At 53.6% G+C, this 27,543-nt stretch overlaps 10 protein-coding genes across 10 annotated transcripts; 3 read left to right on the top strand and 7 right to left on the bottom strand.

Annotated features, from left to right (window-relative positions):
• Positions 1-950: 950 nt before the first annotated feature.
• Positions 951-3,014, bottom strand: BO70DRAFT_231575 (glycosyltransferase family 15 protein). Its single transcript, XM_025538792.1, has 5 exons — positions 2,580-3,014; positions 2,112-2,513; positions 1,973-2,059; positions 1,513-1,921; positions 951-1,457 (listed from the first exon to the last, which is right to left on the bottom strand). The coding sequence occupies exons 1-5, from the start codon at positions 2,849-2,851 to the stop codon at positions 1,116-1,118; spliced, it is 1,512 nt and encodes a 503-aa protein (XP_025400299.1). The 5' UTR covers positions 2,852-3,014; the 3' UTR covers positions 951-1,115.
• Positions 3,015-4,591: 1,577 nt separating this feature from the next.
• On the bottom strand, positions 4,592-5,536 carry BO70DRAFT_231564 (uncharacterized protein). Its single transcript, XM_025538791.1, has 2 exons — positions 5,157-5,536; positions 4,592-5,076 (listed from the first exon to the last, which is right to left on the bottom strand). The coding sequence occupies exons 1-2, from the start codon at positions 5,399-5,401 to the stop codon at positions 4,839-4,841; spliced, it is 483 nt and encodes a 160-aa protein (XP_025400298.1). The 5' UTR covers positions 5,402-5,536; the 3' UTR covers positions 4,592-4,838.
• Positions 5,537-6,322: 786 nt separating this feature from the next.
• On the top strand, positions 6,323-7,638 carry BO70DRAFT_352070 (PH domain-containing protein; the record flags this gene model as incomplete). Its single annotated transcript, XM_025541771.1, has 3 exons — positions 6,323-6,568; positions 6,624-7,355; positions 7,408-7,638. 3 exons carry the CDS (start codon positions 6,323-6,325, stop codon positions 7,636-7,638), a joined length of 1,209 nt encoding a protein of 402 aa, XP_025400297.1.
• An 803-nt stretch (positions 7,639-8,441) lies between these two features.
• BO70DRAFT_428540 (DMT family transporter) lies at positions 8,442-10,645 on the bottom strand. The gene is made up of 6 exons (XM_025547986.1): positions 10,273-10,645; positions 9,851-10,177; positions 9,766-9,771; positions 9,632-9,704; positions 9,124-9,569; positions 8,442-9,040 (listed from the first exon to the last, which is right to left on the bottom strand). The coding sequence occupies exons 1-6, from the start codon at positions 10,390-10,392 to the stop codon at positions 8,726-8,728; spliced, it is 1,287 nt and encodes a 428-aa protein (XP_025400296.1). The 5' UTR covers positions 10,393-10,645; the 3' UTR covers positions 8,442-8,725.
• Positions 10,646-10,963: 318 nt separating this feature from the next.
• rab7 (Rab family GTPase YPT7) lies at positions 10,964-12,621 on the bottom strand. The gene is made up of 6 exons (XM_025543019.1): positions 12,384-12,621; positions 12,243-12,296; positions 12,026-12,121; positions 11,783-11,962; positions 11,498-11,645; positions 10,964-11,439 (listed from the first exon to the last, which is right to left on the bottom strand). The coding sequence occupies exons 1-6, from the start codon at positions 12,411-12,413 to the stop codon at positions 11,330-11,332; spliced, it is 618 nt and encodes a 205-aa protein (XP_025400295.1). The 5' UTR covers positions 12,414-12,621; the 3' UTR covers positions 10,964-11,329.
• A 342-nt stretch (positions 12,622-12,963) lies between these two features.
• On the top strand, positions 12,964-14,105 carry BO70DRAFT_428538 (ATG16 family protein; the record flags this gene model as incomplete). The annotated part of the gene is made up of 3 exons (XM_025547985.1): positions 12,964-13,048; positions 13,164-13,594; positions 13,774-14,105. 3 exons carry the CDS (start codon positions 12,964-12,966, stop codon positions 13,930-13,932), a joined length of 675 nt encoding a protein of 224 aa, XP_025400294.1. The 3' UTR covers positions 13,933-14,105.
• dot1 (histone methyltransferase DOT1) lies at positions 14,007-16,253 on the bottom strand. Its single transcript, XM_025543018.1, has 2 exons — positions 15,515-16,253; positions 14,007-15,447 (listed from the first exon to the last, which is right to left on the bottom strand). The coding sequence occupies exons 1-2, from the start codon at positions 16,051-16,053 to the stop codon at positions 14,484-14,486; spliced, it is 1,503 nt and encodes a 500-aa protein (XP_025400293.1). The 5' UTR covers positions 16,054-16,253; the 3' UTR covers positions 14,007-14,483.
• Positions 16,254-16,501: 248 nt separating this feature from the next.
• Positions 16,502-19,428, bottom strand: spb1 (rRNA methyltransferase spb1). Its single transcript, XM_025547984.1, has 4 exons — positions 19,341-19,428; positions 19,130-19,279; positions 17,339-19,070; positions 16,502-17,281 (listed from the first exon to the last, which is right to left on the bottom strand). Exons 1-4 carry the CDS (start codon positions 19,356-19,358, stop codon positions 16,725-16,727), a joined length of 2,457 nt encoding a protein of 818 aa, XP_025400292.1. The 5' UTR covers positions 19,359-19,428; the 3' UTR covers positions 16,502-16,724.
• Positions 19,429-19,731: 303 nt separating this feature from the next.
• On the top strand, positions 19,732-22,896 carry BO70DRAFT_313329 (uncharacterized protein). The gene is made up of 5 exons (XM_025540242.1): positions 19,732-19,964; positions 20,043-21,953; positions 22,023-22,102; positions 22,175-22,324; positions 22,415-22,896. Exons 1-5 carry the CDS (start codon positions 19,821-19,823, stop codon positions 22,668-22,670), a joined length of 2,541 nt encoding a protein of 846 aa, XP_025400291.1. The 5' UTR covers positions 19,732-19,820; the 3' UTR covers positions 22,671-22,896.
• A 160-nt stretch (positions 22,897-23,056) lies between these two features.
• BO70DRAFT_335017 (uncharacterized protein) lies at positions 23,057-26,686 on the bottom strand. Its single transcript, XM_025541043.1, has 9 exons — positions 26,154-26,686; positions 25,597-26,039; positions 25,334-25,544; positions 24,701-25,277; positions 24,607-24,645; positions 24,475-24,543; positions 24,166-24,425; positions 23,447-24,111; positions 23,057-23,350 (listed from the first exon to the last, which is right to left on the bottom strand). Exons 1-9 carry the CDS (start codon positions 26,300-26,302, stop codon positions 23,271-23,273), a joined length of 2,493 nt encoding a protein of 830 aa, XP_025400290.1. The 5' UTR covers positions 26,303-26,686; the 3' UTR covers positions 23,057-23,270.
• Positions 26,687-27,543: the final 857 nt, after the last annotated feature.

Here is a 27,543-nt window from a genome sequence, read left to right as displayed (position 1 = left end):
CCCCGGGGCGGGTGGAGGCGTGCCCTTGGGATCCTCGCCGATAAGGCAGCCGCTATCAGGCCACTACACCCAAACCAGGCTAGTTCCCGGCTCCACCAGTCTCTACATACAAGATTCACAATCGCCTCATCCGACACCGTTGCGACTACAGCCCACTCCTTGAAAGGTTCAATGAAGCCGCAAGCCAACAAGAAACCGTGTACCCCATATTATTTCTACCAGGTCCTTAACATAGCCACAGGGAACGCAAGCCCGGACACTATGGACACATGATCACTGCAAACCTACCATTATAATGATGGATGGACCTCCCCGGTGGTTCCAGGGTTACAGAACGGGTCAAACGCGAAAGAAACATATACGAAATATGTACATTTCATGACATGAGGTTAATGGCGTGGAACGAGGGGAATCAGGGAAAATGGACGAGCAGAAAGCCAAAGCACAAAAGAAGCAGGAGAGAATCAAGGGTAGTAGGGGAAAACGGAACAAGACATCAAACAGGCAGTGGAGCTGTGGATGGAACCCCCCGCCAGCAAATGCCCTGCACAATAGGCCCACTCATCTTCGCGTGTCCATACAAAACCCCTCAGCCCATCCTGGTCTCTTGTATTCATAGCCTGCCTATTCCCGGGGAGCACCGGGGGGAAATCAGGCAGAGAGACTACCCACCCGGGCGTGGTCCCATCAGAAGAGGCCGTGTCGAAACAGGCAAAAGGCTTTTGCAACCCCCTAATGAACAGTTTCACCGGGTGGCCGCGACATTGGCTTTCGGGGTTTCGTGAGACGAGCCGACTCCATTCCCATCGGCAGGCAAGGCCTTCGACCGGACCGGGGAGTGTTGCTTTTAAGAGTGAATGTGGCAAGCGAGGGAGCATATACGAATCACGCTAGATGAATTTGTTAATATTGATGAGAATGGTCACACCGTCTTCCTTGTAAGAAGCCGTCAGATCCGTATAACGCCGTCCAGAAACCCACAGCCAACGTAACATGCAGGTTCAAGCAAATAACTCCAAGGGCGAACCGAGTGATGCTCATAGTCGAACAAATAGGTACGGAAACGAGGAGGCGAAGATTATACAGCGAACATTAAGGGGCAACAATCCGAAAATCTATGGAGAGGCCCATCCTCCAGCAACTTCCACCCATTCGGCGAGACAGCTGCCCTGCTTGCCCTCCACATCCACAATGTCTGTGTCGCACCTGCATCTGCAGCCGACGCCGTTCTCCTTGACGGGGTCGGGGTTCGCCCAGTACTCGTCCTCCTCGATCCGTTCCTTCTCGTCCTCGGTCGTCGTCTCCAGCCAGGGAATGCGAGGCAGCTGCCGGGCGGGGGCGTTGGCGGGACAATGTTGGATGGTGGTGTGCCGGTAGCCGAAGTCCCGGAAGTAGTGGATGTCGCTGGGGGACAGGAGGACACCAGCCGCCAGGGAATGAATAGGCGCGTCACCCCACTAGAGCAGTCAGTCAGCAAAATCCGGGGGAATCCAGACATATGGGGGCACGTACTCTCTCCATCCAGAACCCTCCACTCTTATCCATCATATCAAAGAATTCCTCGTATTCCCTGCTGCGGAAGAAGTCCAAACGCGCGATCTCAAAGTTACTCCAGAAATGGCACATGTTGTACTTTTCGCCTTCCATGGCCTCAGGATCGACATCGGGGACAGTGTTTTCGCCGGGTTCGTTCTGAAGGATTTCCTCAGGGAGTTTCTCCTGCTTCTCCTCTTCCGGCTTGGGCTCTTCCTCCTCGGGGTGCTCGAGGAACATTTCCCACAATCCCTTCGATTTGAGGTTGTGTTTGCGCTTGTAGGCAGAGGCGTAACGGAAGATGTTGGGGACGGTCTCGCGAAGCTCCTTAACAGCAATGGTGAAGCCGTAGGTCTTGTTGGCCTCGGCCATCTTGATAAATGGATCACTGTTCTAGGCGTAAGTAAATTCCAGTGGCAATAGAGAAAGCAACCCTTACTATGTGATGTCACAGAAGTACTTGATCTCGGGCTCCAGACGCCAGTACCACTCGTACTTCATCAGGAGGGGGTGCTTGTAGAAGTGGCTACTCGAAGATTAGCGTTTTTGCGGGAAAACACCCCAGACTGAAAACTCACCCGGAGTAGAATCTGCACATGTGATGGTAGCTCTCCATTCCTCCGTACATGATGGCAGCATCTCCCTGCTTCCTGACGCCCTCCTTGGCAACCTCATGATCGACCCAGTCCGGGTAACCCCACATGGACTCATCGATCTTGCCAAACTCTACAGGGGCACTGGTGTAGTTTTTGACGGTCTCCTTAAAGGTATCGTCAAAGTCACCGTCGTTCAGGAACACATAGGGATAATGGAACCAGCGGTTGAAGTGTCTTTCAATAGACTTGAGCGACTGAACCACGCCATCAATTTCCTTATTTCTGGCAAGAACAACAAAAGCGGCGTTTGCGCGTGGGGCGTCGGTTTTTTCGACCGGGAGGCAGCCAGTAGCGAAGACCTTGTCGTACTGTTCACTTATTTTTCTATCGGATCCGCGCGGTTAGTCAAACGGGTTCAAACTAGACCCTGGCGTCAAAGGTGGAACGAACCTGATGGACGGTGGTGTACCAGCAGGAATCAAGATTCCCCCGGGCGAAGAAGGATGTCGAACGAAAAGGAGTAGGATGAGGACTATTACAAGACATGGGAATAGTAGAACGAATCCCAGGGGAATCGAAATCGATGAGTTGCCCTTTAACCGTATCCTCCGCTTGAAGAAGGCGAATCTGGAGGGGTTATGGCCTTTCTCGCGCGAAGAGTCATCTAGGGGCAGACTCGGCGTGGAGGGCAGCCATTTTGTAACCCGTTGAACGAGGCCCATGGGTGCTGAGATGGCCACGCGGTTCGTTCAAGGGCGAGAATTTAGAGGACCGTGGTCGAAACCAAACCAAGCAAGTGGGCGGGTTTCCCAGGCCAGGTTGACGGCTTTTGAAGCCCTGTCCCTGAGGAGATCTTGATGTCAAGGGACGAACGTCCGCAGGCGAGCGCCGAGGAGGCGAGTTGGTGCCTGTATTCCACCCACGAGCAGAACCAAAAGGCCCGCAGTAAACAGACTAGAAAGGATAAAATCGAGAACGGAGGCCGCAATCCCGATTGAAATGAAGTGAAGAGAAAAAACGAGTGGCCGGAGGAAAGCCTCCTTTCTCGTCAACTTTTCCCTCTCAGTCGGCCAGGCAGAGATGGGCGGGGAAAGGGTCGACAACAACGCGAAGGACTGTTGTCCGGAGCAATGAGGCCGAAGACACGACGGCAGGCGACGAGGTCATTAATCACGATGGGGGGGGACGGGCTGAGGCTGGGGGGGGGGGGGGGAGCCGAGAGCTGCGGGAGAGCAACCGGATGAGATGAAGGCTCGAGAGGATTATTTGGGGATGGGGATGGGTGGAAGTTCCGCCAAGGCCAAGGAGGCGCAAGCGGTCGTGGTCGCTGACGGTAACTTACCCTCCAGGTCGGGAGTCGCGGCTCTCCCGTACGCTGTACGGCGGTTTCTAGCCCGGTATCTCGGTACCGTATGTTATGTATGGCTGGCCTGCCCGGAGCCCTTTTTCCCCTTCCAACGTCCCCAGTTTCCCCCCCCAGCCAGCATCCAGCAATCACTGGTGGTAAATTATCGCTGACTTCGTATATTTATTAGATTGGGCCATAATGTCAGGCAAAATTACGTCTAAGCAGCCACTATAGAGACCGGGCGGTACCGTCCACATATCAGGAGGAGGAGAGTGGACGAGGAAGACGGAGCACAGGAGAAAAGAAGGGAATACTATCTATCTCCCTCTGCCTGTAAGCAGAATACAGGCCCTGCGGCCCCATCCTTTGTGCATGCGAAGACCCTGAAGCTTAACCTGCAAGACACGTCCTCCAGGCTCCTTGAATCATTCTCGGTCCGGGCCAAGTAGAGCAATCAGCGGTGGCCAGCAAGATGTCCAAGGCATTTGCCGAGCAGACTTCGATTTTGAGTTCGTGATCAACATGTTCATCACTTCAACAGAGGGGGTGAGGGTTGCGAGCCACATTGGATTGATTGGTTTTCTATTTATGTTCAGTCCTTTCCAGAAGGGAGGACCGGTGCTCCTCTCTCGTCTTTAGCTTGGCGCAGCCGTCGTCAGAGGCCAACGTAGGGTTAGATCTTGGGTCCTGGGTGGCTACGCTTCGTTACCGCGGATGCAACGGTCCACGACCCCGACAGCTCCCTCCCCCTTGACACACGGACGTTCGAACGCCTTGATAACAACCAAGACAACAAGCTGCTGAGAAGCCACGAACTTCCTCGGGAAGTTTCTTTCTTTCCATGGCCGTGGAGATTCATGAGCATCATCGCCTTTTCAGTTGATGGCACATTCCGCAGCTGTAATGATTGGCTGCCTGTCCTTTCATTGTATCCGGATCACTACTAATGGGGTTAGAGATCTGATTGGGTTTCAGGTGCAAGTCCTGCTTATTTCGATCCAGTGGACGAGATGCCATCCCGCATCTTCTCACAGTAGTAGTAGTAGTAGTAGTAGTAGTGGTGATATGACTAGGTGAACCATCCCTTTGTCGAAATGTATCTCGTCGGCTACCATCGCAAGAAATTCCCACGGCTCTAATCTCGATACTACTCCCAGATAGATGCAACTAGTACTAAAATGCCCTATTCATACTTCCCAATTGGATCCAAGTGTACGGAGCGGGCCCGACTGTGGTGGGAATGTAATGTACCGTAACCGTGGGCCAACGGTACCTGGCGGTAATTCAGACCGGTAATTTATGCATCCAGAACCCTGAAATCCCACCGGGACCCACACGTGACCCCGGTCTAGGGGGATCTGTCAAGGTGGCCTTTTACTTAAGGCGCGTGTCCCAGAATCCCAGGGTGGACGGTGGCCGGCCGAGATGGAGAGCTTTGCCTTGCCATGCTCCGCATCTGGGTCAGGTTTAGCCGGATTTTCACACACTGGCAACAAAACCGACGGTCTCGGGATATCTTGCGATATCTGGCTGATGCGATGCCCATGGCGAAGAGCATCGTGCGGATCTTGATCGGGATGGGGGCCTGGAGCTTTGCGGCTGGAGCTGTCACATTCAATGCGTCGGTGAAGCATGTCGGTCGGTAGATACTTATCTATCCCATATGTAGGTACACGCACCATGCATGGGTGGCACAGGGGCGACGAATGCTCCCATGCACGGCCATCTGGATGCCTCTGGCCTTGAGGGTGGTCGTCATGATCTGCAGCATGAGTCTGGGTCGTCGCAACTCCCGGGCAGTACGTATGTCTCTATTATTAGATATGCGTGCGAGGGTATATAGTCCGTCCCAGTTTCTGCGTAGATAAACTGCCGGGGAACCTAAGAGTATTCCCAAAAAGCTTAATAACTTGGTTGTCATCATCGATGATAGGGGGGGGGGGGGGGAGCGAGGGAGGCAGGAAGGGATGGATGGATGGATGGATGATATCAGTCAAGAGTCAAAAGGTTCGGGCAACGATGTCATGGCTGGCCGGCCTCCCACGAGGGGGAGGAGAAGAGCCACCCAATAACCATAATAATAATCAGACCAAGGTTGTCGGTTGGTGCATTTGGTGCACTTGCATGCATCATTTGGAGGAAGGATCGAGGAAGCGCCGGGGTGAAACCGCAGGGGGGAGACGCGGTGGGCGTCTCAAGGTGAGCCCCGGCCGCCCTGACTAAACCCAGATGATCTCCCAAGTCCCAAGTCCCAAACAGCCAAACGTCCATGCGTCCGTCCCGTTGGATTGGGAAAATTAGAAAAAGAACCTCCGCCCCCTCTCCCCCTCCCCCCAAGGATATCCCCTTTTCCTCCATCCTGGGCCTTGGATATCGCCAATCCGTTTGGTGAGGCATTCGGGCATTGAGTCATGCTTCTCTAACCTCCCTCTCCTCCCTGTGACCGACCTAGTATAGGCTGCCAAACTACCTCCAGACCTCCCTCCGATCGCCGCGTTCCCTCGTTCTCACCCCCCCTCGGTCATCGCTGCCCACCCTCCTTTCGGCACAGCCTCCATGACCCGGTCGAGACCGACTGCCTTTCATTGTCAGCTGTCAGATTCGTCGCCAACACTTCTGCCTGTTCTGGTCTGATCTTGCAGACCGTCGCTCTCTATAATACTATCGAAAGCCGTCCGGGGTAGCTCTCCATGTGCATTCCGTGCATGCGCATCCCCCCCCCCCCCCCAGTCGGTCTAGACAACGCTCCTTCCCCACGTCGCGCGGTGCAACGCCAACTCAAACGCGGCCTCCTTTGCGACCACCCCGAAACTTATTCTTGGCTCCGTAAGAGCTTTGTACAACCATGAGTCAAACCATTTCCACTACCTGTGCACCGGTTGCACAAGGGAATCCCAAGGCTCCCATAATTCAACTCCCTGACGGCACCACGCCAAAGTCGACGCTTTTATCCCCAAACGCCCCGTCCTCGTACCATCGCAATGGGCATGTCAACCTGGATACCTTTTCTCCCGTCAACGAAAACGGGAGCTTCGAGTTCGATCGCGTTCTGAAGACCGGCAAGGTGACCCGCCGCGTCAAGCACAAACATGTCAGTTGCGCTGCTATTCGGTTTGGTACACATTGAGCTAACGGTATTGCAACAGGCATTCCGCGCCTCCTGGAAGCCCGCATATCTCGTTCTCCGCCCCAATCTTCTCTCGGTATACAAGGATGAGGAGGCTACAAGACTACGGGCGTCTATTACCCTGTCCGAGGTGACAGCGGTTGCGCCTGTCAGGTCTCCCCGGTCAAACCGCGAGCACGTATTCGGTGTCTTTTCTCCCTCGAAGAACTACCGTTTTCAGGCCACTTCGGACAAGGAGGCGGAGGTCTGGATCAAACACATCCGAGGGGAAACTCGCGTGGACGAAGACGAGCAGGCATTCCTGGCATTGTCGAAGAACGGCGATGTTGCGGCAAGCAGTAAGCGCCGCGTCTATGATACCACCGATCATTCGGACGTAGAGCCTCGCGGAAGACCAAGCTCTCCTGAGCTGGGAGGAGCACTGTCGCCGTCTACTAAGTCCAAGCGCTTTGCCTCCCCCCACGACTGCTCGGGGAACGATATCACCTCTTACTCAGAATGGTCTGATGGCCCTACGAGCAATCACAGTGTGCGCCGTAAATCGCCCTCCATCCAGAACCAGCCCGCGTCCATTAAGAGCGACGGACATCCCTCCGTCCCACGAACCGATTCCGGGATTCTCCGTGACCCCGAAAGGGTTGTATGCAACGGGTATCTCCAGTGTCTCAAGATCAAGGGGTCCATGCGCCAGTGGAAGCGGCTGTGGGTCGTGTTGCGCCCCAAAAGCCTTGGCTTTTACAAAGACGAGCAGGTAGGGTCTCCGATCGTTAAGTGGTCTGGTGCCAAGACTAACACTTGTTCAGGAGTATTCTGCCGTCAAAGTCGTCCCCATGGCCCAGGTCATCGATGCCGCCGAGGTCGATCCCATCTCCCGTTCGAAGCTGTTCTGCCTCCAGATCATTGCCGAGGAGAAGTCGTACCGGCTTTGCGCCCCCGATGAAGAGGCTCTGGCCAAATGGCTCGGGTCTCTGAAGAGTATCATCGTCGCCCGCAAGAAACTGGAGCCCGCATCAGGAGCCGCCAGCCTCACTTGAGAAATCAACTACCACCACCACTACTACTGTACAACAGATTTGCTGAATCTTTCTGATTCCGCTTCACCGTCCACTTCTTCCTCTCCTTTCATCCCCCTTTCAAATTCTGGCTAGTCTAGATTACATCCCCACACTCCTTCATTTCCTAGTGTTGTGTTGTGCCAATACTCAGCAGTTATCTTGAGTTTCAGTCCTGGTTGTGGTTTTTTTTTTCGTTTTCTTTTTTGATGATATACATACCCAACCTTGTTGATGAACTTGTCTTCCTGATTGATGTCTTCCATGTACTTTTACTTACTATCTTGCTCTTACTACCTACGAAGTTTGGAGACCGGAACGAATAGGAGACGCCAACGAGTTGGGATAGTCCTTACGTTATGTATTACTTTACTTACCTACCTACCTACCTCCCTACCTACCTACCTAGTACTACTTATTGTCCTGGATGACATGAGAAGCGCTTGGATGCAGTGGCAGCCATACGACATCACATCACCCTGTCTTGATGTTATTCTACCTATATTACCTACTTACTAATTTTCTGTTTGCGCTTCTTCTTCTTCTTCTTCTTCTTCCTCTTCTGCCTGTGCCTGTGCTTTTGCACTGATGATGACAATATGTTTTCATTGGTGAGCTTTTGTAATTTTAATCATGATCTCTTTTTTGTTTTCCATCCTTCTTAGCGGGTTGCTACTGGGGAGGAATTAAAGAGATTTGTTTTTCTATATCACATTCTTCTTTTTTCCATCTTATCTTGGATAAGTAAGTAGTAGGCAGGTAGGAAGGTAGGTACTTGTGTCAGTAGACATATCACATCGTATCCCTGTGCGATGCCATCATATTCATATATATCCACATCCATATCCATATCCATATCCATCCTGAAATTCCAAAGTAATCACATATCGCTATACCGCACGCATACTTTGGATCAAAGTCGTAAATAACCAATAACCAATTCTATATACCCCCCTTATTTCCTTCAAGAACTATCTGGCTAGATAGGTAAATAGGTAGTAGGTAAGCAGGTATCCGTTGAGTCACTCACCCCCCTAACTACCCACATACCCACCATATGAATCATGAATCATCTATCCCGCCCATCCCCAGGAATAGTCTCATATCCAGCGACACCACCACCACCACCACCAACACCAACACCATCATCATGATGATCATCATTCGCATCACGACTCTCCTGATTCACGACCAAAAATGACAGAAAGACGATAGTAGCTCCGACCCAGTACATGGCGCTGGCGTAATGTCCCTGCAGGACTATCTGGCCGACCAGGGAGAGCGGGATCGTGAGGCTCAGTCCGACGGTTACGACGAGGGGAGTGGTTAGGAGCATCGCGTAGGCCCAGGCGATATCTGAGGCGAGCGAGGCGAGGGCGTTGACCTATTTGTTTCATTTTGTCGTCAGTTATTTAATCTATCTGTCATTGGGGAGGGGATAAGCTGAATAGGTAAGGATACACATACCAAAATAATCGTCCACACCCTCCCGGTATCCGGCAAGGCGACAGTCTCAATACCCAAAACATGCAGGACGATGAAGCCCGGCCACATGAGAAACATATTGAAGAGACCGACCAAGCCGAAGAAAAGCTGCATGTTGACGCGGGATTCGTCCCCGACCTGCTTTTTCAGCACGATCGTGTACACGCCGTACAGGACTGCGCTGAAGCCGGCCATGGCGTCGCCGAGGGCGATCTCGCCGGGGGTTTTGTGGGGGAATGTGCTGCCCTCGTTGCTGCTGGTGCTGATGCTGCCGTCTGGTGGGGGGTTGGGGGTGGGGATGGAGAGGCTGGACATGTCGACGCGGGAGATCAGGATGATTCCGATTAGGGAGGCGATTACACCGATGAGCTTTCGCATGGTGAATTGCTCGACGCCGATGAGGGCACCGAAGATGAGGGTCCAGACGCCTGGGTTGGGGGTTAGGATGTTTTGTGGTTGTTGATGGGGAGGGAGGGGGGTGGTTGCGTACCGCTTGTGGATGTGAGGATGGTTGTGCTTCCTACTGTGGTATATTGGAGACAAGCCATTGCGAAGTAATTGGCCTGGTTGGGTTAGGTTGTGCCAGATCACGAGTATGAGCTTGTGCGATTCGTGGGTACTTACGGAGAACTATGTAGTTGCTTGTTAGCTTCTGGAACGAGAGAGAGAGAGACAGAGAAAGAAGTGTATAGATGGTACATATACATACCCATAGGAGACAGAATTCAAAGCTCAGCTTCGCTGTCGCCCTCAGCCCCAGCTTAGATGTCCGAGGAGAAGTAGCCCATGTCTCAGGGTCTTGGTCGCTGCGCCAGCGTTCTTCATGGCTGAGTATCCCGCGGGCCTCAGCATGCGTCGCATAGGAATCCAGGTGTTCCAACAAGCTCTGAAACGAGCGGATGCGATGAAGCTTCCCTACGCGCCATAGTTTGAAGAGCCGACTGGAGATGATGGTGAACAAAGGGAGGCTGAACAGGGAGGTGTTGATGTATGTCACAAAGAACGGTTTCGAGTATGTATCGTCTGCAAAGATAGTCTGTGACAGCCCCGCGAGGAGATACGGTTAGCCTCGTCTAAATCAGAGATAAGAGAGAAGGGGGGGGGGGGGGGGTGAGGGAAGAGAGCACCCACACTGGCCAGGAAATTGGAGGCCGTCCAGAGAAATACGACCACCAGAAGAAGACAGATGCCCAGGGTGCGCCTTGCGGCACCCACCAGCCTCGCGCCTTCGGGGGGATGGGCGGGTTCCATCGGATCGGTCGCGTGAGGTGTGTGGTATCTTTCGTGTGCTTGATGGTTATCGGGTCAGACTGTTTGGGCTTGAGTCGTGGATGGTAGTCCGTAGGTAGAGGGTATAGATAGACTGGTTCCTCGCTGGCGCACCCGGAGCAACACGAGGTATACGATCCTGAGGCCGCGAGTCAAGGGTTGTAGATCATGGGCGCAAAGAAGGCCCGTAAATATAGACAGGGAAGACCACCTGGGCCCGCAGGCGACGCTTATGAGGGAGGAAGACGGAGCAGCGGCGGCAGGAAGCAAAAGGGCTGCGGTGTAACCCGAGGCGATAAGCCGGCGCGCATCACGAGCTGCCCGAGATAAGCACGCGACTCGTTGCGAGTAACTAGTAGTTGTTTAGTCATCCACCACCACTGCCGTCTGGTTGACTGCTCCGAATGTGATGTGGAATAAAGTATGGATTGCATAGAATGCAAGAACACAGAAGCGCACCTGGCGGATCGTAATTGGTACAACTGCAATGCGCTGCTACATACCGACCCAGGTGGCAATCCTGTCCCACCTACTCTTACGGTACAGCACTGCATCGACAGATAAGTGATGATGAGATTCCAGACTCCTACAAAACATGATAGTACCCTTCAGTACAGTAACAACGCAGCATGAAACAGAAACGATCAAGGCCATCGAAGGATATCCCATGCGAATCGGAAGGCAAATACATGACAGGAGCATGACACATGAGGAGCTCCATAGCGGTATAGTATAGACGCTCTCGGACCACCTACAATCACCCACACTCTCGCGGCCCTGGGCGAGAGGCAGTACACAGCAGTCGTTTCTCTACCAGGCAAGAAACGCGACGAACAATCAGAGGCGCAAACAGCGGGAAATGGTGCGTTCTTAAGGCAGAAATGTAAATCATTCGCAAGGCAGGTCTAGCGGCCGCACATTAACAAGCGCATCCGTCACGCTCACCGTCAAGGTGGATGTTGATCGGGTCGCTGAATTCGCCGCTGAACTCCTCGGCCTCTTCCTGGGCCAGGGCGCTCCGGGCGATGACTGATGCGCGAGTTAGCCATCTTCGAAATGGGGACCGTAGTTTAGAAGGCCAACTTACCCTCGAACGCCTGCTCAACATTAACCGCCTCCTTGGCACTCGTCTCGAAGTAGGGGATATTGCCCTTCGATTGGCAAAAAGTCATCGCGCGTTTCGAGGAGATCATGCGCTTGCTCTCCTCCACATCAATCTTGTTACCGATCACGACCTGCCACACACCGTTAGACGTCATCCTTCAACGTAGCAGTAACTCAACCATGCGCTGAACAAACATCGAACAAACGGGCGAGCGAGCGGAGCCGATGGGAAAGGGGAGGAGGGACGGGGACAGAATATTCAACATACAAAAGGAAAGCTCTCAGGATCTCTCGGACTAGCCTGGATAAGGAACTCATCGCGCCAGCTATCCAGAGCCTCGAAACTCTTTGAATTATTCACGTCGTACACCAAGACACAGCAGTCGGCACCTCTGTAGAAAGCCACACCCAGAGACTGAAAGCGCTCCTGGCCCGCCGTGTCCCAGATCTAATCGCGACCGGACGGTTAACTCCCCGTTCGTTTCGCCAAGGGTGGGGAATGGTAACATGCCTGCATTGTCACCAGACGATCATCCACCAGGACCTCCTTCGTTAGGAAATCGGCTCCAATCGTGGCCTTGTAGCTTGCGCTGAACTTCTTGTTGACCTGTTGACGGGGACGGGGTCAGTCAGTGGGACGATGGCGACAGTGACAACAGCGACACCGCTGCGGGGAGTCGCAGTCGCAGTCGCAGAAGGAGGGAGAGGATGAAGATAAGGCCACGGACATATTGGTTCATCAAACTTGTCTTGCCGACGCCGCTGTCGCCCAGGATGATCACCTAGATGGAAGAACAGCCGTGTGAGTAATTGAGGTTGCCCTTCCCGAGCGCCAATCCGAGGTGCAGGGATCGGGATGCGGTCGGTACCTTCAACAAGACCTTCTTCCGTGACGACATGGTGGAGAGATATGGGGCCGTGAGTGATGGAAGTTAAAACGAGGTAAGTATAGGGGAAGGGGACAGGGAGGTGGGGGGGGAAAGTTGTGGGAAGGATAATTTGAATCCGCCAGCACCACGAGGGAAAAGAGTCGGTTAGCAGGAGAGCCCGAACGAGTCGGATGGTTAGTTGTTGTGAAGACACCACAGGAGGAGGGATGGTTCGTTGGGCCTGGACGGTGAACTGAGCCGAGCTAAACGGCGCCGGCGGCTTTCGATGATGCACGAGGGTCCGGGCGGTGGAGATGGCGGTCTGGCTGTCCTCCATCCACCGTCCGCCCGACACCTCATGCTGCCTGCCTTTGACTTATCGCTCGTCAGCGTCGTGGGCGTTTATTATTTACTAAATTCCCTGGAAATAAACAACCCCCCCAACCCCCCAGACCACACCCTCCCGGAACCATGCATCGGTGACAAGAGGAGTGACAGATAAATAGACAGACAGACAGACAGACAGACCGACAGACCGACAGACCAACTCATCCGCCTTATCACCGCTATCAAGATTCAAATGGCCCACTGGAGGGAGGAGTACTCCGCCGCGCTGGCCGCGCGCGATCGACGAGAGAAAGCAAACCAGGCTATATACGATGCTTGTACGCCCACCACCCACCACCTCCCTTCACCCTCAATACTACCCCATCTCCCCCTCCAATCCCACCACCATACCCAAAACCAAAACCAAACCTAATTCCCCCCCAACAATACTAGATACCAACCTCGCCGACCGCACCGCCCGCCTAGCCGCGGCGCAACAACATCAGAGCAGCGACGACCAACAACAACAACATCATCCAAACACAAACATCTCGCCGTCCCCCTCCTCCTCTGCCCTAACGCCCTCAACATCCGCCCGCCCCAGCAAACACCCACACTCACTCACCCAGTCACCAGCGCCGCCCTCCACGCTCCAAATCCAAGAATCGCTCCTCGCGGCACGAACAGACCTCTCCGAAGCGCAACGGTCGCGCTCCGAGCTCCAAGACCGACTTACCCGCACAACAACCGAGCTAGAGAAGTTGCGGAAGCGAGGCACGCTCGATGGGCGACGGGTGCATGCGCTAGAGAGCGAGGTTTCATTTCTGCAGTTGCGGGCCAAGGATCGCGATGAAGAGTTGAGGGGGAAGGCGAAGTTGTTGGAGGTATGTTGCCTGTTTAGCCACTTGTCTATCTTTGTTTTTATTTCGGTTGCGGTTTCTGCGGCGGGGAGAGGGAGAGGGAGAGGGAGAGGGAGAGGGAGAGGGAGAGGGAGAGAGAAATGGAGAGGTGGTTTGAAGTGATGAATGGAGGAGGGTGGCTACGCTAACGCATTCTACTGCAGGATTTCCAAGATGAGCTGGCATCGTTGAATCTCCAACTCAACATGGCGGAGGAGCGATCTTCTCGGCTTCAGCGGGAGAATCAGGAGCTCGTTGATCGCTGGATGGCTAGGATGGGCAAGGAGGCGGAAGCCATGAATGCAGCGTCCAAGTATTCCTAGCAACCGGCGAATATGTCCAACGCTTGACTTTTACCTTGGTTTTGGTTTGGGAATAGAGTGGCCAGTGAAATGTCCGCTTTGCTTTCGCTTTCATGTCAGATCTTTTATGCACAACATCTATGATACCCGTGAAATACTACACTATCCACAATATGCCTTCGTCCCATATCCATATCCATATCCATGTCCTATCTCAAATCAACCTCCAATGTAGTTTCATGGCAAAATCTGACATGTCACTACCTATGTACGGCGGTTATGTACTGAAAATCAAAAGCGCTAGGGTACACTAGCACGCGCTGTATGCCTGTATCAGAAATGTGGTATCAAGTCCTAAGCCAAGAGCATCTGTCCAAACGCAAAACAAGGGGTCAGTACCAAAGCAATGTATGCCAAAAGCGGATATGTATATAGAAAGTGGGGGAAAAGAATATCAATACAAGAAACCGAAAGTAGCACGCCATCGCGCTAGTGGTCCCACCAGCGACGATGGCATGCGCGATGTGCAAGGCAGGAAGCATTGATGAGGGGGGGGAGGGCAGCCGAGACTCTCATTCCATGCTTTCCGCAAAGGCCTTCAGCCGGGAACTATCCTTGGTGGCAATGAAGTAGGTGCCCCCAACATCAGTCCAGCTAACGCTATCCGACCAGTAGTTCCTCTGCTTCACCTTCAGGAGATTGATGGGCGAGTTGAGGTTTCGAGATTGGATTTTGTGGCCCGCAGGAACAAATGACTTCAGGGATACGATCTGGCATCCCTCTTTCATATCCAGGAAGTGGTTGATCAGTTCGTTGTTCAGCTGAGGCGTGAAAGCCTGATTGTTGATCAAGATGACATCCGCACGCTTCAACACATCGATAATGCTCTGCTCCTTGAGAAAGTCACCGCGGACTAGGTGCGTCTTGCCCGGTGCGATGCCCCACAGCCTACATCGTGACTTGAACTCGGTCTGTTGAAGTGCGGCCAGATCGCAGGCGTTTTGCATCATTTCACACCCCCAGCTCTCACACCCTATCTCAAGCGCAGCCTGCAAGACCACGTTCCCAACACCAGAGCCGAGGTCAACAAAAACCTGCCCCGACTTTAACCCGGTCTCCTTGAAAATCGTGCTGATGAAGCGAGGGAGAAGTTCTCCGTACACGTTGTCCGTTCCGTTTTCATACTGACGCAGAGATTCGACCCGAGGAGAGACAGTACGCGAGTATATCTGGGTCAGAATCCGTTCCACATGGGGCAGAGCCAGCCGACTGGTCGAGTCCAGCTTCTTTGCGATGCTCCCATTGCGCCTCAGCTCGTCGACCGCTTTGTTGTATTCCGCCACGGCTTCACGGAATTCAGCTTCGGATTTCTGGGTTATCGCTCGTCGGATTCTGCGTACGAAGCCCGTTGACTCGTTGTTGAAAGCATCCGCCTCCTTATCGGGTATGTAATTTTGGGATACGATGTCGACGACATGAAGGATGTCCTGGAGGGGCCTGAAGTCGTCGTCATCTCGAGGAACGACGAGGTTGTACCTGCATCGCACGAGGCATCAGTCAGCATTCACCGCTTTTCTCTCACACGGGATACCAAGTCTCGTACCGTTCCTTAGCAGACGCGCTGGGATATTGTAGGAGTATTTCCGGCAGTGGCTTCTCCCCAAGCCACGGCTTAAAGTTCCCGACTTTCTGAATGGACGTAATCTCTGCCGCGTGGATCATGGGAAGGGACCGAACGCCATCATCGGCAAACGCCTTCAGAGAACGCACCCGCCTGGCGGGGTCTGGCTCCGCGCTGTCGCCCGTCCGAGCACGTTTGCGCACCTCGAAGGAAGCATCTGTATCGCTCGCATCGTCGTCGCTGGAGAGCCGTAGTTCCGGAGTCTGTCGCTTTCGACTCTGTGCCGGGGTTCCGAGTCGCCGCTTGGAGGATGAGGAGGGGGGATCGCGGTCTCTCGAGACGGATCTGCTGCTGGCCGACTCTCGCGCCTTGACCTGAGCGGGGGGCGTCCGGGAGGGGCCTGGACTGGACACGGATCTCGAGGGGGGTGCGGAGCGCGTTTGAACGACCTTGCGGATCTGGGGTTTCTTCGACTGCAGTGAAAAGGCGCCTCCTTTTTGGAGGTGGTCAAAAAATCCCATGGAGGCAAGGTGGTTGAGCGCGAGCCGCACTATGGCAGGCGGAGGGCGTAAAATACGGCGGCGGCAGTGCGTAAAAGATTTACAAGGAATGAATGAAACAGGCTATAATACGGGGCGTAGCATATGTACCGTAAGACGACAAACGGGGAAAAGAGTGAAAAGGGGAATGTGAAGGTGAACGTGAATGCAGATGCAAGCTGTCAGACAGCGGAACAAAAGAGGAAGAGGAGGAGTGAAAAGGCGCCGACGGTCGAGGAGCAGGGAAAGTGGAAAGTGCCGCCGGTGATCGATAACGCCAGCGCCGCCACTCCGGGTCGGCTGAGCTGCCCTTGCCTTAGTCCCGCAGTTAGCCCGGCCTTGAACTGCGGAGGAGAGGGGCTACTACTTCGATACAAGTCACAACAAATTAATAAAGAAAGAAATAAATATATGAATTAGGAACCAGTGTCACGATTTGTAGCTATCCTGGATCTCCCTATAAACCGGATCTTTTTTTTCTTCTTCTCCTAACCAGACGCCACCCTGTACAACATAAGACTCTATCATGTTACACCACCCACCATCACTCGGCAAACAACTACCCCTCCAACATGGGTATTATCTATGGTAACCGGGTATTTACATGGACAGTGATGGATGAGATTGCTCCGGATGCCCCCAACCAGCTCCTCCTAGTTCTTCTTCTTCTTGGCAAGGCGCTTCTGGGCCCGGATATCCTTCTTCATGCGCGAATCCACGATCTTGTACTTGCCCTTCACACCGCGGGGACGGCCCGAGATACCCCGGTTGGTTCCCTTGGCCACCACCAGCTTCACCTGCTGCTTGGGCTTCTTCTTGGTGGCCCGGCTCATCAACCGCGCAATGGCCTGCGACTTGTCCTTTTCGCTGAGCGCCTCGTCGTCCGCCACCAGCGCAGACTTCTTGCGCAGCTTCTCGAGTCGCTGGGCAGCCTTGAACTTCTTCCGGCCCTTGGCCTCCATCACCTTCTTGATCGGACGGGCATTGATGGCCCGCATCTTCTCCATGATGGCCGAGGCAGCCGCCTTGGTGATGGGCCGGTTCGGGGCACTGTGTCGGGTTTCGTCGTCGAGGAACCACTCCGGAAGACCGTCGACGTCACGGAACGCGTACCGGTTGAATCCATCGTCAACGACGTCCGTCGATTTCTTCTCACCACTGGCCATCTGCTGAGCAAGTGCCATAGCCTCTGCGGTGATGATATCGATGTCTAGGGTAGTAGAGTTAGCAACAGACTAGATAGCCACCCCCGTATCAGGGAACTTACCAAGTTGGCCATTCTTCTTCCGCGGTTCCTCGAGCGCGTCGATCTCCTCATCCGAGGAGTCGTCTGCCATCTGCGAACTCTTCTTGGAATCCTTTGTGGGTTTCTTTTCCGAAGCCTTGGCCTTGCGCTTATTATCTTTCTCCTTTACTTCGAGGGCGCTGTCCTCTTCTTCCTCCGCGTCCTCCTCCTCGTCAACGTCCATTTCATCGTCATCCTCCTCCTCGTCCTCATCTTCCTCATCATCGACACCCTCTAGACCTTGGAAAATATCCTGGTCGAAGAAAAGCGCAGCATTGTTGGAAAGAGACCCGGACTTAGGGGGGGCACTGTCCCCAAGGCCAGTGGCATGGCTCTCGTCCTCGGATTCCGCGTCGCTTCCATCCTTGTCCTCATCCGAGAAGCCGCCCCATTCTTCGGCCTCGTAGCCCTTCCGGGCCTTCTTTGCTCGCAGTTTCGAGTCCCGGTCCTCCATGCGATCCTGGTATTGTTCGTACAGGGTATCAAGCTCCCGCTCCAGCTGGTCTCCTTCCTCATCACTCTCCTCAGAACCGGAGTCGGATTCCTCCTCCTCGCTGTCGCTTTCGATCGTGGCTTCCCGACCGGATGCAATGGCGTCTCTGGCCCCCTCCCTGTCAACACGCTTGAGGGAGAACGTGGCATCTTGGCCATTGGGTCCCAGTTGCTCCTTTCCGATATCCATGGGGGTTGTCATGTGCATCTGCAGTCGAACAATTTCCTTGCGCTTCTTCTCATTTTCCTTGCGGCGCTCCTTCTTCTGCTTCGTGGTCTCCTTTTCACGGAGTCGAAGCAGTTGCTCCTGGATAGCCAATTCTTCATCCATGGGAGCGACCTCGGCGACCTCTTCGGCCTCATCGGCCTTTGCTTGGCCGCCCTTTTTCACAACGAGACCGAACTGCTCCCGAACCTTCAATCGCCATCTGAGCAGATTCCGGAAGTCCTTCTTACCCAGAATCTTCAAATCCTCACAGCAGGTTCGGATCTCGTCCGTCGTATCCTCCAAGCGGTCCAAGGTGGCCATGGCAAGGTCGCCACCAGGTAATTGTGCAAAGCTGAGCTTGTTGTATGAACCAAGGATGGCAATGGGATCCGTCGTGTTGATGAACTCGGTAACCGGGATCTCCTTGAACTGTGTGTAATCGCCCTCCTCGTAACCTTCTCTCCGACGCTTCTTCTTCTCCGGGTTGAACACCTTGGCTTCGTTGTTAGGCGTCGGGTCTGCCAGCTCGGCGAACACATGCTTGGGGTCGAGGAACTTCGGGTCCATGCGCTTCGGGGCCTTGAATCCTCGGCAAACAACGAAGATTTCCGCGGAAACATTTCGAGAGGAGGGGGGTTTCGTAGCTTCCACCGACGAGAACAGTTGCTTGAACACCCACAGCAGCGGGTTGTAGTCCTTGGATCTGAAGACCTTCGTGACAAAAGTACCGCCTTCCGTCAAGAACTCCGTAGCCAATTTCAGAGACTGCAGCACCAGCTCCGCCTGAGAGAAGGCATCCTGCACCCACGCGGTACCGACATTGGGAGCACCGTCGTGGAGAACGGTATCCGCCTTCCAGTGCTTCAAGTGTTGTCTAATGGTCGTGCGACACTTCTCGGTGGTGATGTCGCTCTGGAAGGAAATGACTCGAGGGATCGGCTTAATGGGGGCGAGATCGACACCGACGATGATACTCTGGGCGGGCATGCATTCTGCGGCGACCTGACACCAAGACTGTTGTTTCCTGTAGTCAGTAACCAAACGGAGGGAACGACCGGTCGGGCTATACTCACACCGGGGGCGGCGCAAAGATCCAGAACGACTCTGCTCTTCTCCAAAAAGCCATACTTCTTGTTCAGCTGGATCAGCTTGAACGCAGCTCTGGCTCGGTATCCCTTCTCCTTCGCCAGGCGATACCACTTATCCAAACGACCTTTACCGTGCTGAAAAGTCGGAGTTAGTATTGGGAATTTTTCATCACTGAACCGGGCGACGCAGCGTTACCTTCTTTTGAATCGCCATTGTGTATAGCGGGTGGTCGAGGCACACTCGACAAAAAAGAGTGGTGGTGAGTTGTATGCAGGAAAAAAAGTTATCGGCGGCCTGGATGGATCCTTTCCTGGCCTTCTCCACATCGCCCTGAAAATAAAATTTCCCCCACCAGCCACAGGGGAGGTGACTGTGGCGGGTGAGGGCTCTGCACCGCCACTCGATGCTGACCGCCTGAGGCGACGAGGCGGCGAGGCGGCGAGGCGGCGAGGCCAACAAAGACGGTCAGGGAGGACGGCATGTGACGTGACGTCCAACCCCAACCAACCAACCAACCGGCGCTGATCCCCCGGCTGCCATCGCAGTACGCAGTAGTCTGCTGGCCTTTCATCATAGCCTTCCATCCCACACCACCACACCCCCCACAGACTCATCCATGCTTCCCATCCGCGCATAATTTCCGGCAGGCTTGGTGATGTTACGCTTTAGAATTTTATGGCGCCCATGGGATCTCGCAAGAGAGTAAAGCCCAGCCCGCCTGGTGTTGACTCTAAGTCCACCTCAGCGTCGAACAATGGGGCTGCATCGTTATCCGCAGGCGGAGACCGTGCCGACTCGAGAAGCAAAGGCAGCGCTGCGGTGAGTTCAGGGCCCTTTCTCGTCCCGTATCTTCGTTTGTATACGTACTCTGTAGCTAATGTATTACCCCTGGCTCAGAGTTGGTACCCTACGGTCTGGCCAGCGAGCTCCAAAGCATCGAAAGCGGCCCCTGTTACCGAGGTTGCCCGTGAGAGCATCTCCGCCGCTCACAACACAGCATCCAAACTTACCTCCCTATCCACCTCTCACCTCGAGCTCCCAAAGCAACTCCGCGGCTCTTCTCGCCAACTAACTCGCAAAGTCGGTGCATCCACCAGGTCTCTTCCTGCCGACGCTGCAACAACCAAAATTAACATCGCATCCGACGGTACTACTTTCACACCGGAGGAGGATACTCGGTCCTGCCCACCTGGCATAACACCGGAGCCATCCGAGGAGGCATCGAAAGACCAAGACCAAAACAAAGATCAAGGTCCAGTAGCCACGGACGACGCTGCTAAGGGGCAATCAGATACTGCCCCTGAAACGACTGCTTCCAATGAAAACCCCGAGGGTGCAGATCAAGGTCGCCCGTCAAACCCCCAACCCGGTGGATGGTTTTCTTGGTTATATGGCCCGTCAGCAGCCGAAAAGCCTACCCAGAAGGAGCCAGCGGCGGAGTCCAGTGGAGAACAGCCCACCGAACCCCAGAATCTAAAGGAGGAAGAGACCACAGCGGAAGATCCGGGCGAAGAAGAGCAGGATAAGACAGATCCGGATAAGCCTGCGGAAGTGACAGAAGTGACAGAGGATCCGCGGACGTCCCACAAACGTTCTTGGCTCCAGATGTGGTACGGTGGCTCATCGTCCAAAGGGCCGGAGGAACCTGCGAGCGAGCCCGCGAGCGAACCTTTAAATGAAGCAGATAAGCCGGCTCCACCAGAGGTGCATACAGCGTCTGCACCTAGCCAAGACACTGATATGCAAGGGGCGGAAGACAGTTCGGTCAAAGCACCCGCTAAGGATGCAAAACCTGCTGGATGGTCTTTCTGGTTTAGAGACTCTTCGAAAGATTCTAATACAGGCACACCCCAGGATATCCAGACTGCAGAGGCCTCTGCAGCTCCGGACTCGGCTCTGAAGAAGCCAGCCGGTGAAACCGAATCGGAACCAGAGTCCAGGGTCGAGATCTCAAAGAAAGGAAGCGTGAAGCTAAAAACTCCGAAGAGCAGTTCTGCACTACTTGATAAGTCCGCATTGCGTCTGGACGCCGGCCTTAATGATTTGGGACCGGGACCGGGACCCTCCGAGGCAGCCGCTTCGAAACAACTGCGAAAAGTGTTGCCTAATCAGGTCCTGCCACGGTTCCAAGATACTTTTGCTTTGCAAGAAAGACCCAGTATACTGCAAACTATCGGACGCTACTTCCAGTACAACAAAGAATCAGACAGCAAACATGTATATATGACGAAAGACCCGCCGCCGATTAAAAGGGCGTTGGCCATTGGGATTCATGGGTACTTTCCGGCTCCGTTGATTCGAAGTGTATTGGGCCAGCCGACAGGAACCTCGATCCGGTTCTCGAACATGGCCGCGGAAGCCATACATAGCTGGGCCGACGAGCGTGGCTACAAATGCGACGTTGACAAAATAGCCCTGGAAGGCGAGGGCCGTATCGCGGAGCGTGTGGATCTCTTGTGGAAGTTGCTACTCAACTGGATGGAGGAAATAAGGAAAGCAGACTTCATCCTGGTGGCATGCCATAGTCAGGGTGTCCCCGTGGCGATCATGCTGGTCGCCAAGCTGATCTCGTTTGGCTGTCTCAACGCATCTCGTGTTGGTGTATGTGCCATGGCTGGCGTTAATCTGGGCCCATTTGCCGACTACAGGTCCCGCTGGATCAGTGGATCGGCTGGGGAGCTGTTCGAATTCGCCCTGCCCTACAGCCAGGTATCCAAGGACTACGAATCAGCACTGAGAACCTGTCTCGAATTCGGAATTCGAATATCCTACATCGGCAGCATTGACGACCAGTTGGTTTCTCTGGAGGTAAATCACACACCCAACCCCAACCCCAACCCCACTCAGACAGACCAGACCTACTAACCGCCATCCCAGTCCTCACTCTTCACACCAGTAACCCACCCATACATCTACCGGGCCGCCTTCGTCGATGGCCGAGTCCACGCCCCCAGCTTGTAAGTCCCGCCGAACCTCACTCATCCCAATCTCAAAAAGCAATCAGACCATAGATATCTAACCCACCCCAGCCTCTCCCACCTCGTCGGCTTCGTCCTCAAGCTCCGCAATCTCGGCATCTCCGACCACGGTCTCATCCGCGAACTCAGCTCCCCTCTCGCAGGCAGCCTGTACAGCGGCGAAGGCCACTCCCGTCTCTACGACGACCCATCCGTATACCGGTGCGTCACATCTCCCCATCCCTTCCCTCAGATATCTCCCCGACCACCCACAAACCTTCATAACACTAACACTAACACCACCCCACCCAGCCTCGCCATCGAATTTGCCCTCGAAACCTCCACCATCCACTCCACATCCCTCCACATCAAACGCACCCAACCCTCCCCCGCTAACCCATACATCCTCCCCTTCGCCATGCGCGGCATCCTCGAGGAGGAATACGTCCGTCGCGAACTCCTCCAGGAAACCATGGAACTGCTCCGCCAATTCGATGACTGGAAGCCCACTAGCAAGGTTCTCAAGGATGTGAAGTTTCGGTTGGAGGGTATAAGGTCGAAACTTTAGCAACAACTAACGGGGGGAAAAAAAAGGAAAGAAAGAAAGGAGAAAGAAAGAAGCAACGGACACAGGGCAGTGGATAGATAGATTGGATTGGATTGGATTGGATTTGCGGTGTTTGGGGTTACGATAAGTTGGTAGGTGGGTAGGTGGGTAGGGTTGTATGTAGTAGATAAATTATGATAAGTGACCACCGTATAGTATTTATTATTTTTCTTTAGCTGGTATTGATTGGAGTTTATTATTCATATTTTTTATTCGTTTCTTTCGTTTATTACGTCTTTATTGAATCTAGCTTGTAGGTAGATAGGTATAGTAGGTAGGTAGGTAGGTAGGTAGGTGGCCAGCGGTGGAAACTAACTATCAATAAACACGTTCAATATTAAGTCTGTGGGGAAAACATGCGTATATAATATGGTATATAGTAAGTACTATTACTATTATACTATACGCAGCTCGGTCTAGTTCCCCTGCATCAAGAAATTTAAGGCAGGTAGACTAACTATCTAGCTAGCTGGCTAGCTAGAGGGGTTTTATCAAAAGGTAGAGTGTGTGGAAGAAGTTGGAAAGAAGAAGTAATCCACCATGGGAAAATAAATTCGATGTCTACGCTTGAACTTGAGCTGGAACTTGTACTTGAGCCTGAACGCGAGGAAACGCCGTGTGATATGCTCCTTCGATTTCATCTGTAGGGTATTGGGTTGTATGGTTAGTTGAACGAAAAGCGACTAGAAAGAGAGAGAGAGAGAGAGTGTGTGTGTGTGTGTGTGAAAGGAACTCACCCCTCATCCCATCCAACGCCTCGAAAGCGATTGCGTAGTTGGTGACAGTGGTAATGATGCGTTCCAGGCCCTGGCGGATTTCCTCGATGAGCCGGTCCGAGGGGGTAGGATTACTGTTATTGGTATTGGTCTTGGTGTTATTGTTTCCATAGGAATCCGGGGGCATTTGATTCTCGACGCGGGCCTTGTAGAATATCATCAGCATGGCGTAGCTGCCCTGCATCAGACAACAAGCAAATGAGGGCATAGTGCGCGGGAGCTGGTTCGGTAGCATGTGATGCAGACCCTGCTGGGTCTTGAGGATTGGTTGCGGCAGGGGGAGACAGTGGAACATTCGCGAGATCAGAAGAGATGCTCGGAGACACATCTTGGCTGAATGTTGGCTGCTGTAGGGGAATCCACTGGTGAAAGAAAATTGCGACATGGATTGGAAATCGGATGCTGCGCCAGAAGATGCCGAGGGGGTATATTCGCTTGAAGAGGGCTGGAAGGGCTCGAGACTACAGGAGCATCCGATGTTGACAATCCCGTCTTCGGTTCGGGAGGTTTTGGAAGGGTCATTTGCTATTACGTTGGTGGTGCTGGCTGCGGTGAGGTCGCAGTGCTTTTTGATGAAAATGGGGATGTCCGAGAACGCCCTGAAACGGTGGACCTTTATTTGCGCGCTGGAGGACTATAAGTAAACAGGGATGAAATGATCAGACTTGGGTGGTACTGACCTCGACAGTTTTATTCGCGATATCGCGCGTATACTTTGCGCTGTCGTGAACTCTATCTCGGCACCGCAGGCCACGGACTGGGGCACGATGGGAAGCAGATTGGACCGCGCCAGCGCAGAACTCGCCCATGCGTCAAGTTGCTGCATCCGTTCGTAGATGTAATGCATGTTCGTCCTCGTTGAAATACATTTATTCAAATCAATAACGAATTGCGTTGCCGAGACAAGAACTTGCTGAGCTTGGATCAACACGGACCAGCCCTGAAGATTGTCAGACACCACCACTTCCATAATTCTTTCGAGTACTTACATCCGGATCTGCAGAGAACCGCGGATAAGGAGTGACGAACTGAGGATCATTCGCGACAATAGAGAGCGGCTGTAGCGGGACGTCAGCAAACCATTCGTGATATAGCCGGGACAATTCAGCAGAGGGACTCACCGTGGTGCTAACAATCGACCCTTGAAGAACACAATAATACTGCATGCAACCGATCATTAGCAACAGTAGCGCCATATCGCAGAAGGGTCCATACAGTCATCCACCAAGCCCTTCGTCGAGCCTCCGCGAAGTCGTCGTACTCATCCCCGAGAGCATGCAAAGACATGTCCAATGCTATGGCCAAAGCCTGGCCAGCACGGTACCTCATCTTGAGGAGATTTCCCCGCTGAGTGTACTCATAAATTGAAAGCACCAGAAGTGCAAGGACGCATTCTAGTTCGACTGGTGTCCGAGAGTGGATTGGCTTGCGATCAAGGAGAGGCCTCTCGCTTGACAGCGCCTCGGCGGGATCGGTAGATGATGCATGGAGTTCACAATCGGACTCGATGCTAGCATTTGCTAATTGCGCAAATGTTTGCGCATATGTCCGCCGGCGGATGACGGACGCGGGTCCGGAAGGCTCCGGATCATTTGGGTGCGGAATCAGAGCTAGGATTGCTGATAATGCAAGACTCAGGGGAGACTGTGAGCTGAAGGCGAGGATGGGCTTCTCAGAGGGTGACTCCGTAAATGAACCGATGCAATCCAAAGGCTGGTCTGGAGTAGGGGGTGTGACCCTTGGCGGAAAGATAGGGAAATAGTGGTGTATAAAGTCATAATAGGCGTTCAGACTGTCCCCTACGTCAGAATGTTTGCTCGTCATAGACTGAGATAATGAGGAACCCACATGGCGGGATCACTCTCATACGTCCTGACCAAGGACTGCGATGGAATGTTTGATGGAGAGGGTGTGGGCTCCATCTGAACATGGGCATTGTGCTCGCCATTGGGCACGAAGAGAGCCGGAAACATGGCCTGGACACCCGGGGGAAAATCCAGGCTTCTCAGCCCTGCTCCCGGAATCGAGAGGACATCGATCTGGCCAAACATCCCGGAAGCTAGTTTGGTTAGTGGCGATGCCATTGCGCTGCAGTTAGGGCATGGACGTACACTCATCAAACCCCGAAGATACCAGGGGGACAGTTGGATTATGGACATCGTCTGGTTGGACGAGGGCGTCTGCAGCTATTGACGTCTTCTTCTTCTTCCTTGGACCACCTCGCTTACTAGGCAAATAGGAGCACTTCTTCTTCTTGCCAAGACACTTTGAAACGGCAACAACATCAGCACATGTCCTATCATATACCCCAGAGGGTTGGACTGCTGGCGAAGGGCAATGAGGCTCAAAGAGCAAGCAAGAGCAATGACGGTGCACGGGCCAATGAAACAGGGATTTGAAAACAAAACGGAAAAACGGAAAGAGAGAAAAAAAACCCCTCGACAGATTACAAACGTTGCAAAATACTATAAAGCCGAGGACAGCGATGAAAGAAGAAAGCAGACCTACATTGGTGCACGGATCTTGGCCATCACAACGTGTCCTCGAAGCACGACTGACAGAAATCGATCAGGATTAGTCCGAAGCGACACGACCCAGGGCCGGCATGCAGCGGGGAAACAAGGTAGACCTTGTACTGCGTACAAGAGCTGGCAGAGGAATCACTTACCAGGCCAGACAAGCTACTTTGACGGGGGGCTTTGCAAACTTCTTGCGGACCACAGTGGGCCTTGCACTTGCAGGCTTGGACTGTGTGACGGCCGTGACTCCGGAAGTGGTATTTCCATAAGGCTGGGGTTGGGGTTCCTCCAGGACCATGGCGGCGCGAACTGGACAGACGATGGAAGAGGCAAGGCCGGGAAGAGAAAGGTCATGCAATCAATAAGGCTGGCAGGGAGGAGCGTGCTACCATCACCGGCGGACTAAACGGAGGGAGATGGGTCCCCAGGCGCATTTACCTAGATAGAGCTTGACCTTGATTGCAGGCCTGCAGCCAACTACTGGGTCGACCAAGGCCGTACGGACAGCAACGACAGCAGCAGCAGCAACAGCAACCGTAACGGCAACGGCAGCGGCGGCGACGAACCCATGGAGCCCTCCTCAGGGGAGCCAATCTGGAGGGGGGTTTAATCGGGAACCTCAGGAAGTGGTCTGATATACAGGCGGACCGCCAGCTGGGGGGGGTGGTTAGCGCGGGCTGAGTCAGCGGGGGCTGCAAATCCCGGGGCACGAAAGTCCGGGATTTGGAAGGCCGGCGAGAGCAATAAAATAATGTGTGGCGCGCGATGTGGACGTGCGACGATTAGTCAAAATGCACGCTGGCTGCCCAGTGCCCACATGCAAAAATGACAGGGACCTCGCGGAAGATGTCCGATCGTTTCTTTTTTCGATTTCATCATCAGTTCATTTCAGTTCGGTTCATTTTTTGGTTTCGATCCTTCTGGTGGATAGTAGCCCGGAGACTAGGCTCTAAATGGTGAAGAGGGTCTGCTGGTTTCGGACCACGGGGGTTGAAAGAAGACATAACAGAAGAAGACAGGGACAGAGAGAGAAGATGCAGCCAGCAACAGCAACATGGTGTGGTCCCATCCGTCCGACCGTCCATCATTCCTTCCTTCCCTTTGCCTCCCCGGGGCGGCACCTGGCTCCTTCCTAAATGGGTAAACAGATGTCCCGCTGGCCTGCCTGCCGGAGGGATCGACTGCCCGAGGTCACGTGAAGTGATTGCCCGCTGCCCAGTATGGAGTACGAGTACTAAAGTACGAAAGTACGAAAGTAGTACTCACGCCGTGCTTCATGCCAGTATCTACCTGCTTCGCCCCGGAATTCCATTGGGGGAAAAAAAAAAAACCTTGCAGGTTTGGTGCCAAGGTTTCCCCTTGACGGGAACATCGGATCTCGGGAGTTGACTGATCCCCTGATTAGTATTTTAGTACAAAGTACTTTCTTCCTAATATTGATTAACCCTGATTGGAGCCATCAAGGAAAACTTTTCCCTGGGCTGTGCGATGCGATTACTGGATAGGTTGGGGACTGACACGGTAGTACCGGGGATAAGA

Source organism: Aspergillus heteromorphus (assembly GCF_003184545.1).
Source record: "Aspergillus heteromorphus CBS 117.55 chromosome Unknown BO70scaffold_9, whole genome shotgun sequence".
NCBI lineage: Eukaryota > Fungi > Ascomycota > Eurotiomycetes > Eurotiales > Aspergillaceae > Aspergillus > Aspergillus heteromorphus.
Note: the sequence above shows the minus strand (reverse complement) of the source record. Positions and strands in the feature narration are given on the sequence as shown.